The 11,374-nt window shown below is 29.9% G+C and overlaps 1 protein-coding gene across 1 annotated transcript; it reads right to left on the bottom strand.

The window, feature by feature from the left end:
- LOC109356309 lies at positions 1,580–2,695 on the bottom strand. Its single transcript, XM_019599635.1, has 5 exons — positions 2,474–2,695; positions 2,270–2,390; positions 1,995–2,174; positions 1,839–1,901; positions 1,580–1,741 (listed from the first exon to the last, which is right to left on the bottom strand). Exons 1-5 carry the CDS (start codon positions 2,665–2,667, stop codon positions 1,580–1,582), a joined length of 720 nt encoding a protein of 239 aa, XP_019455180.1. The 5' UTR covers positions 2,668–2,695.

The raw sequence follows: 11,374 nt of genomic DNA on the forward strand, positions 1-11,374 counted from the left end.
GTAACATTACCTTATTCCAGAAATAAGGCTTAGGATGTCTTTTGACAGCTATACTTCTTTTTTGATTCCTAAATGCAAAGGTAATAGTTAAAAACAAAGATGAAGGAAAAATGATTTGTAAACAAAAAGAGAAAGCTAAAAAGAACAGGAAATGATGAGATGAAGGAGTTGATTGTTACCTTAGTGCTTCAAGAAGATTGGGAAACAAAGACCATAAGTTGAGCTTTAATGTGCAGGAAAACCTAACGTGGACTCTGTGTAGTTTTGAAAAAAGAGAGTTGTAGAAGGTAGAGGAGAGATATTATGGAAGAAGTGTTGGATTATTTTTTGTTATTTATGGTTGAAGGTGTTTAGCTTGAGACAAATTTCTTTTTTTAATTTGAAGTAAAAGTTTGTCATGTAAGTGACTTTGAAAAGTAAACATGTTGCAACATTACCTTTTGGCTGAGAATAATCATTATAGTGAGTTTTTTCATTAGTCATTGTGTTTACCAATGTTATGCTCATGATAGTATGTCAAGTCACCTGTAAATTCAAAACACTATAAAAACAATTACTTATACAAAGAATTATTATATTTACAGAAAAAATAGTGAAAGAAAAATTAGTCTTTTAGAGATATTCTCCTTGTTAGAATGGTGGATGATCTACAAAATAATAAAAAATAAATCAAAGAGGATATATAAATACTGATGCACATGTTTTGGTGTATAAATGTATTTGATATTTGTCAAATACTCATACTAATTATAAAGTTATGTACAATATCATTCTATTAATGGGGTACCGTTCTATTTACTATATAATTACATGATTAATTCATCTATATTTATTACCTAACATGTCAAGATTTAACAAAATTATAAACATTTGATGTTTTTATATTTTTTAAATGCATGTTCAATAAAACTATTTTGTATATCGTACATTATTACATGAATATATCGTAAATTATATGGAACTAAATTTCTATTTTCTTATATCAAATGAAAATGGAAATAGATTATTATAATCAGATGATTATCATTGCAAATCCATGTTTGAAAAAATATAAGGCATAAATCATTAGTGATGAGTCATGATCTCTTTTAAAAAAATACACATCATAGAGAGACAGTCATATACAATGTTATATAAAGTGTTAAAAATCGATAATGATGTTAGAGAAATAACATATGGTTAATGTGGTTGTTGAACTATACCCCAAAAGAGACAATTAAATTAAGGTGATTACCCAATCATGTTAGTTTATATCTACCTAGCCAAAAAGCTCAGTTTTTCAAATTTACTACATGTCATGTCCCTCACGTGTTACTTATATTTTCAGAGATTCTCGATTATGAAATTCTAATATTCAGATATAGTCACATAATATACATAGGAAATTAGTATTACAATTTCAGTCAGTTTGTGGGTACTTGACGATAAGTTCACAAAATATACATATAGTAAATTTATGTTTCAATGTCATTTAGACTGTGGGTACTTGAGGATAAGGTCACAAAATATACATCAAACTATGATGCATCAGAGTTTAGTTCTCAAAAAAGGTCATACATCTATTTCCTACTCGAATGACTCATTCAGTCTTGATATGTTTTGCCACCTTGGAGGATGACAACTGAGTGGATTTATAGAATGGGCTTTGTAGAAGGTCCAAATCTAGGTCAGCCGACATTCTCTTGGCTGGAGTTACAACTTGAAGGTTGTCTGGATCATGGTCAGCAGTGATAGATACAGACTACCCATGCAAGTTGAAAAATTCACAATATATCACACTTATTAGTGTTATTAACTTTGAACCATAAACATTGTAAAAAGGGATGGATTCCACTCACATATTCATGTTCAGAAATGTCATTGACAGGGCACTTTCCTTTTTGTTCATCATAGTTCGAAACCTTGTAAATAACAGGTACAAAATAAATATTATCAATTTAGAAGAATCTTTTTTTTATTCAAACATGGATACAACATTATATATTTTAACTTACAGTATGCACCTCCAGTATTCCAAACTGACCAGAAATTGATTTTATCAAACTTGGATTTTCAGATAGTCTTATCACAGAGGATTGGTTGTAGGATGGCTGCACTTTGACCCTTAAGGCCACTGTCCTTGCAAGGAGCATGTCAAGATTTAGAGGGAATGCTTTTGGATCATCTTCCCCTTCCTAAATACAAAAATAATGTATTGAATAAATGTATTGGTCAACTAACATGTCATTGTCTATTACTGAAAATAAATGAAGATATGTCAAAGGCTTACTGCAACCATCTGATTTCTAAGCTCGCATGCAGATATTCCAATTATTTCAGCACATTGGCGATCCCAAAAGACAAACCTTCCACTTCCATTTTGGTGAATAACCTTAATGTCCAATTTATACCTTAAATAAAAAAATATTATAATGAGTAAAAGATTAAAAAAATTCAATTTCTAAATGAAAGTTATATATTGAAAAAGTTTTACCTTGGCGTAGAACTCAGATTATATGTTCCACACTTGCAGGTGAAGGGACCATCCTTAACCTCAGCCTTCTTAGTGCATTTTATACAACCATCATAATACCATCCTTGTTTCCCAACAATAAACATTGTTGTTGTTCCAACAGTAACACAAGTAATTTCCTGCACATTAAAAACATTAGTTAGGAGATCACTCATAAGAAAAATAGTAACTACAACATAAATTTACCTCAGTTGATATTAAGGTAGCAATTTCGGAGATAGTCTTAACCTCAGCCTTGTACATAAATCGATCATCATCAGATAAATTAGAATACTGTGATAATTGGCTGTTACCTTGGCTCAATGTATCACAGGACGGACTGAGAGTTGAAAATCTACACAAAAAATAAGAGGATATGAATATAATACATTAAATAAATACTAAAAATTTGAATATAGGTATAATTACATTGTACCTGTCTTTGTAGTTCTGAAAATCTGGAATTTCATCATTAATAAAAAATTTAGATCCACACCATGAATTGCTCACACTAGGTGGGTACNNNGCTCATACTGGGTGGGTACTTACCTACAACAAAGTCAAGTTAAGTATTAGTCAATTAATGAATTCTTATAGAAAAATTAGAAGATCTATAACAATAAATAATACCTTGTCCTTCCTTGACTCTTGCATGTGTCAATAGAATGACCATATGTTCACCGATTGTTTGGCAATTGTAAGAGTTACAAAACTTCATAGCATGTGATTCCCATAGAGTACAGGTGATGATATCACCACTGATTGAAAATTATAAGTAAAAACTTTGAATGAAATAAAAAAAAAGTAAATAAGTAAGAAAAAAAAAATAGCATTTTTACTTACGTAAAATCTCTGAGATTGATAATAACCTTCTTTAAATTTGCTTCAGTTTGAGAGTAAATCATCTTATCAACAGCTCCAATGATGTCTACCAAGATAAAAAAAAAGTCTTAAGATAGGATAAATTAAATAAATAATTGAGCAGAAATAATACATATTTTTTAACCAAAAACTTACCTACTAACAAATAAGTTTGAAAGTTCCCAGCAAGAATTTCACCAAAGTTTTTAAAATTATATTCAAATAGGGGAATATCAGGAAAGTCCATTTCCTTCAGAGTTGTTCCAGAACTAAACTGCATTCTATAGGCATGATCACATGCCTTAAATTGGAGATCATTGTGAATCACATTGAAATTGTGCATGACATACGTCTTATTTTCAACCAAATGTTCTCTCCATTGGATGAACTCATCCATCTTAACAGTGACTTGGATCTTATCTCCCTAAATTAATTAAAAGAATTGAACATTATTAAACTATCAAATATATTGAAAATAGATATGACATATTATTACCTTACAATCCATCAATATCATTTCAAGATGTTCTGATTTGGGTGGNAAAGAAGTCCTTATGGGTGGAAGTTGCACATACCAAATTTCAGTAATTCTAACACCAATCTTCCACAAGTGTTTTGAATCATTCAAATCCTTTAGAAGCTCGAACGGGCGTGATATTGACATTAATACAGCACAGACTAAATAATAATAATAATAAAAAGGATAAACAACATTTGAATAAATATATAGGAGCATAAGTTATAGAAACAATGATATTGTAGTAATGTAAAAAATGTTAAGGTCATTTTTTCAGAGGTGAGCATATAAGTATGCTACCACATATTATACAGACCTTGTTATTATAGAAGACATATCTCTCTGCATAAGACTCGACTTTATCCATCACTAAGATATTCAAGAGTGTGATAATCAAATAGGAAACATATAAAATTACAATATGAAAGAAATAACAGTAAACTACATATATCAATACAATATAAAATTACATAGAAAATGTATCATTAAAGATGTCTATTAAACATATGATTTTAACATCCATTACAAATAGAGAGTCACATACATTCAAATATTACAATGAATATTCTAATTGTTATGAGTACTTAGCTCAAAAATTATAATTTGAAAAAATGAACATCAAGGTACCATGACATGCAGAGAGTCAACTTCATAACTTATATACCCCTAATGAGACATTAACATAGAAGGACTAAACGTAATCACTAAAAAAAAGCTTTAAAAGTTAATGTCATATAACAGCAACAGAAGGAGACTCATACATATTAGAAACAACAAAAAATGTAAACAAAAAATATTGGAACCACACATAAGCTAAAGAAGTCCTTAGATACATATTAGAAATAACAAAAAATGTAAACAAAAAATATTAGACTCATACATAAGTGCAGGAAACTCCTTAGATACATATTAGAAACAACAACAAAATGTAAACTTTTGACTCCCAAATAGAGAGTTACATACATTCAAATATTACAGCGAATTTAGTAATGGCAGAATATTATAATTGTTATGAGTACTTAGTTCAAAAATTATAATTTGAAAAAATGAACATAGGTTCCATGGATATGCACAGAGTCAACTTCATAACTTATATACCGTAATGAGACATTAACATGGAAGGACTGAACGTAATCACTGAAAAACAAAGTTTAAAAGTTAATGTCATATAACAGCAACAGAAGGAGACTCATAATATTAGAAACAACAAAAAATGTAAACAAAAAATATTAGACTCATTCATAAGCTAAATAAGTCCTTAGATACATATTAGAAACAACAAAAAATGTAAACAAAAAATATTAGACTCATACATAAGGTAAAAAAGTCCTTAGATACATATTAGAAACAACAAAAAATGTAAACTTTGACTCCCAAATAGAGAGTTACATACATTCAAATATCACATTGAATTTGGTAATGGCAGAATATGATAATTGTTATGAGTACTTAGTTCAAAAATTATAATTTGAAAAAATGAACATCAAGGTACCATGACATGCAGAGAGTCAACTTCATAACTTATATACCATAATGAGACATTAACATAGAAGGACCGAAAGTAATCACTAAAAAAAAGTTTAAAAGTTAATGTCATACAACAGCAACAGAAGGAAGGAGACTCATACATATTAGAAACAACAAAAAATGTAAACATAAAATATTAGACTCATACATAAGCTAAAGAAGTCCTTAAATACATATTAGAAACAACAAAAAATGTAAACTTTGACTCACAAATAAAGAGTTACATACATTCAAATATTACAGTGAATTTGGTAATGGCAGAATATCATAATTGTTATGAGTACTTAGTTCAAAAATTATAATTTGAAAAAATGAACATCAAGGTACCATGGACATGCAAAGAGTCAACTTCATAACTTATATAACCTAATGAGACATTAACATGGGAGGACTGAAGATAATCTCTAAAAAACAAAGTTTAAAAGTTAATGTCATATAACAGCAATAGAAGGAGACTCATACATATTAGAAACAACAAAAAATGTAAACAAAAAATATTAGACTCATACATAAGTGCAGGAAACTCCTTAGATACATATTAGAAACAACAAAAAATATAAACTTTGACTCCCAAATAGAGAGTTACATACATTCAAATATTACAGTTAATTTAGTAATGGCAGAATATTATAATTGTTATGAGTACTTAGTTCAAAAATTATAATTTGAAAAAATGAACATCAAGGTTCCATGGACATGCAGAGAGTCAACTTCATAACTTATATACCATAATGAGACATTAACATAGAAGGACCGAAAGTAATCACTAAAAAAAAGTTTAAAAGTTAATGTCATACAACAGCAACAGAAGGCAACAGGAACAGAAGGAATGAGACCCATACATATTAGAAACAACCAAAAATGCAAACATAAAATATTAGACTCATACATAAGCTAAAGAAGTCCTTAGATACATATTATAAACAACAAAAAATGTAAACTTTGACTCACAAATAGAGAGTTACATACATTCAAATATTACAGTGAATTTGGTAATGGCAGAATATCATAGTTGTTATGAGTACTTAGTTCAAAAATTATAATTTGAAAAAATGAACATCAAGGTTCCATGGACATGCAGAGAGTCAACTTCATAACTTATATACCATAATGAGACATTAACATAGAAGGACTGAACGTAATCACTAAAAAACAAAGTTTAAAAGTTAATGTCATATAACACCAACAGAAGGAGACCCATACATATTAGAAACAATAAAAAATGTAAACAAAAAATATTAGACCCATACATAAGCTAAAGAAGTCCTTAGATACCTATTAGAAATAACAAAAAATGTAAACTTTGACTCCAAAACAGAGAGTTACATACATTCAAATATTAAAGTGAAATAAATTTTCAGTGATGAACAATAAAAGGTTTGCGAACCATAGTTCACTTCGCGGTGATGAACAATGTTAACAGGAAAAATATGAACCATTGACGTTTTCAACAATGAGAACTAAAGGTGAAAACTTTGAACTAAAGAAGTCCTTAGATAACAGCATTGACGTTTTTAACATGGAAGGACTGAACATAATCACTAAAAAACAAAGTTTAAAAGTTAATGTCATATAACAGCAACAGAATGAGACTCATACATATCAGAAACAACAAAAAATGTAAACAAAAAATATTAGACCCATACATAAGCTAAAGAAGTCCTTAGATACATATTAGAAATAACAAAAAATGTAAACTTTGACTCCCAAACAGAGAGTTACATACATTCAAATATTAAAGTGAAATAAGTTTTCAGTGATGAACAATAAAAGGTTTGCGAACCATAGTTCACTTCACAGTGATGAACAATGTTAACAGAACAAAGTGAACCATTGACGTTTTCAACAATGAGAACTAAAGGTGAAAACTTTGAACTAAATAGCTTAGGCTATCATCGGTAAAAAAAATGGCTTTGAACTCTCTTATTCTCATATCTGTAAAAAAATTAATGGAAACCCATTTATCATCTTCAAAATGCAACATTTTTAAGAAATAAATTTTTAGTGATGAACAATAAAAGGTTTGCGAACCATAGTTCATTTCACAGTGATGAACATCATTAAGAGAAAAAATAAATCATTGACGTTTTCAACAATGAGAACTAAAGGTGAAAACTTTGAACAAAATAGCTTAGGCTATCATCGGTAACAAAAATGGCTTTGAACTATCTTATTCTCAGATCTGTAAAAAATTTGAATGTAAACCTTGTTATCATTTTCAAAATGCGACATTTTTAAGAAATAAATTTTCAGTGATGAACAATAAAAGGTTTGTGAACCATAGTTCACAGTGAAAACTAAATGTGAAAAATTTGAACTAAATAGCTTAGGCTATCATCGGTAACAAAAATGGCTTTGAACTATCTTATTCTCAGATCTGTAAAAAATTTGAATGTAAACCTTGTTATCATTTTCAAAATGCGACATTTTTAAGAAATAAATTTTCAGTGATGAACAATAAAAGGTTTGTGAACCATAGTTCACAGTGAAAACTAAATGTGAAAAATTTGAACTAAATAGCTTAGGCTATCATCGGTAACAAAAATGGCTTTGAACTATCTTATTCTCAGATCTGTAAAAAATTTGAATGTAAACCTTGTTATCATTTTCAAAATGCGACATTTTTAAGAAATAAATTTTCAGTGATGAACAATAAAAGGTTTGTGAACCATAGTTCACAGTGAAAACTAAATGTGAAAAATTTGAACTAAATAGCTTAGGCTATCATCGGTAACAAAAATGGCTTTGAACTCTCTTATTCTCAGATCTGTAAATTTTTTGAATGGAAACCCATTTATCATCTTCAAAATGCGACATTTTTAAGAAATAAATTTTCAGTGATGAACAATAAAAGGTTTGTGAACCATAGTTCACAGTGAAAACTAAATGTGAAAAATTTGAACTAAATAGCTTAGGCTATCATCGGTAACAAAAATGGTTTTAAACTCTCTTATTCTCTGTAAAAAAATTAAATGAAAATTCATTTATCATCTTCAAAATGTAACATTTTTAAGAAATAAATTTTCATTTTTGAAGCTTAAGTTACCTTAAGAAGATGAAGAAGGCTGAAATAGCTTACTTAGTGGAGGAGAATAAGAAATGAAGAGGTGAAATAATGAGGTGAAATGAAGAGGTGAAATAATGAGGTGAGATGAAGAGGTGAAATGATGAGGTCAAAAAATGAGGTGAAATGAAGAGGTGAAATGATGAGGTTAAAAGAAGTGGAGTACACGTGTTTGAAGATGTGAAATGAAGAGGTGAATGAGGAAGAAATAAAGTGGAGTACATCTGATATATGCATAGAGAAATAATGACACTGATACAATGAAATGACAAATGTGTTTTTTTTGAATTTTTTATTAAAGTTTTTTACATTTTTACCCTCTTATAGTCCAAGTGTCAGTCTTTGAAGAAGGTTTTTTTTGTAATACCATAAGCCCTTTCAATTCTTAAAGAGATAGTAGATTCCCCCTACCTTCAGGAATTTCAGTGTTCAGCATGTTGTCCACATAATAAATAGACTACCTACTCCTCTTCTCAATAACCTCTCACCATATCAAAAAATTTATAATCAAATAGCCTATCTTGACCACTTTAGGGTCTTTGGCTGCCTAGCCTACGCCACCACTCTGCAAGCTCACAAAACCAAGTTCATGCCTAGGAGTAGGAAAACTGTCTTCCTTGGTTTCAAAGAAGGAACTAAAGGATATATCCTTTATGATCTTACCTCTCATAACTTTTTCCTTTCCAGACATGTTCATTTTTATGAACAAATTTTCCCCTTTACTCAGAACCTTACCTTTGAAAACCAAACAACATGTAAAATTAACCCTGCTACCTTCCCATCTCAACCTGATTCACCCAACCTGTCCCCTTTAAATCCTCCTCCTACACCAACTCAACAACCTATACCCAATCATGCTCCCCTAACATCTCAATCCATTAGCAATAGACACTCCCTTAGAATTAGAAGACCTCCAACACATCTCAGGGACTACCATTGCAATCTAACTCTATCTCAACCCCTTTCTCCCTCCTGCAATGTCAAATATCCCATATCCTCTGTCTTAAACTACAACAATCTGTCCAACAGTTATAAACATTTATGCCTAAATGCTTCCATCCATCAAGAGCCAAAATCCTATAAACATGCCTCTTCTATCCCCTGCTAGCATCAAGCTATGCAACAAGAACTCCAAGCCCTTGATCTTAACCATACCTGGACCTTAATGCCTCTCCATCCTGATAAGTCCTCAATTGGTTAAACCTCTATCAAAATTCTTTTTTCCAGCTTCCCAAGCAATCTCTCTTTTCTTTTCTTTGTTCTTTATTTCCTTCTGTTGGGCCTTGTTATGTTAAGCCCAGTTTCTCTTCTTGCTGGTTCAATTAGTTAGTTAGTTAAGTGGCTTTCCTTTTTGGTTCATTCAGTTAGGTAGGTTAGTTATTTTTCTTCTATTAATAGCTTGTCCTTCCTCTTTGTTTTCAATGAAGCAAATTAATAAAATCTCAAGGTGTTGTTTTAGTATTTTCATTTCTCTCTTCTCTTCTCCACTGGATTTCGATCCAATCAAGACCTAATTTCACATCTCAAAAGTCGTGATCTCTTCATCTGTGTCAAAGAAGTCTTTACGTATAAAAAAATATTTAAATTTTTCAATATAGCCTTTAAACTTATTGATTAATCTTTAACAATTCTCCTATTGACAATGGTTTATAAAACTATATATATATATATATATTATTTATATAAATGGTTACATAGGTAGATATATTCCCTGATGAAAATTACTTATATTTGTATCTTCTTTATTTGAGCAAAATAGTTAGACTTCAGTGATTTGATAAGGATTGGAATGATCAATATTGCAAGAATTAATTATCATACTGATATATATGCGTGTCCGCATGTGCTTAAAGCTTATAAGTTCATCCTCTTATAATATTTTTAAATTATCCATATACAAATTGTTAATAGACGAATAGATTCTTAAAAACCAATTTTATCATATTCTTCATTAAACATATGTATTTTAATTATTTTATAAATTAAATCTATTTATTTTATTTTTGTATCATTTCATTTACGAGTAGTCCTATGAGAGGTGAAATTTGCATGTGGGATGGAATTGAAAATCAAGCATAAGTTATAACCCCTAAAAAACTAGATGTAAACAATATATATATAGGAAGAATAAAAGGAGGTAATCATATTTGTTGCATATGGTATGCTCTTCAGATATTTGAGTCTGCAATGGATCACATACTGTTATTAGCTCGTAACAATTTTGAATGACACAAAATAATCATTAAGACGTTTTATGGTACTGTTAAAATTGTGCAAGCAGACTATCAACCACGTCATTCCCATGATAAAATAGTACAGTTCTTTGTTATACAATTTCTTATTGCACCGTAAGAATCGCTCTCGAATACATCCGCAATATGGTTATCGGTGTCAATTCTCGAATTCCCACAGTATGACTATATGTGTCAATTATTTTTCCACAATACTAACTACTAGTGTCAGTTCTCAAAATTCTCACTTTAGCTGCATGTTGTCTATCCTCCATATATTGCTAGAAGGATTTTTGGCACTAGGGGCCTCACACATGGGTCCACAAACTACCTTCTTCATAATTACTTGTTCAGTCACACCATCAACATTGATAAATTTGTTAAAAAATTTGGAGCTCAAAAGCTGAAAGATCTACAAACAATAGGTCAAAAAATAAAAAATAAACATTAAAAAGATGTGACACCACATTTTAACCAAAAAAGCTTAACATATTAAGTTTATGGATCTAACAATTTATAATACTTTTAGGGTCTATTTAATAATCATGAGAGAAGACATGATATAAAATACAATAAGAATGTGATAAGATATAAGCATGAGGTGCTCTTAACATATCTAATATTTGATGTCACAATGACATTAATATGGAGTGGCAATAGTAGTAGTATGAGAGTGAATGTAG

Source organism: Lupinus angustifolius, chromosome LG09, assembly GCF_001865875.1.
Source record: "Lupinus angustifolius cultivar Tanjil chromosome LG09, LupAngTanjil_v1.0, whole genome shotgun sequence".
Lineage (NCBI taxonomy): Eukaryota > Viridiplantae > Streptophyta > Magnoliopsida > Fabales > Fabaceae > Lupinus > Lupinus angustifolius.

Coding starts and splice junctions, on each gene's coding strand:
- LOC109356309 (XM_019599635.1), bottom strand. CDS start 2,667: ATGAGTGATCTCCTAACTAATGTTTTTAATGTGCAGGAAATTACTTGT. Junction 2,175..2,269: donor TTAGAAATCAGATGGTTGCA/GTAAGCCTTTGA, acceptor TTTTGTATTTAG/GAAGGGGAAGATGATCCAAA. Junction 1,902..1,994: donor GAATACTGGAGGTGCATACT/GTAAGTTAAAAT, acceptor GTTATTTACAAG/GTTTCGAACTATGATGAACA.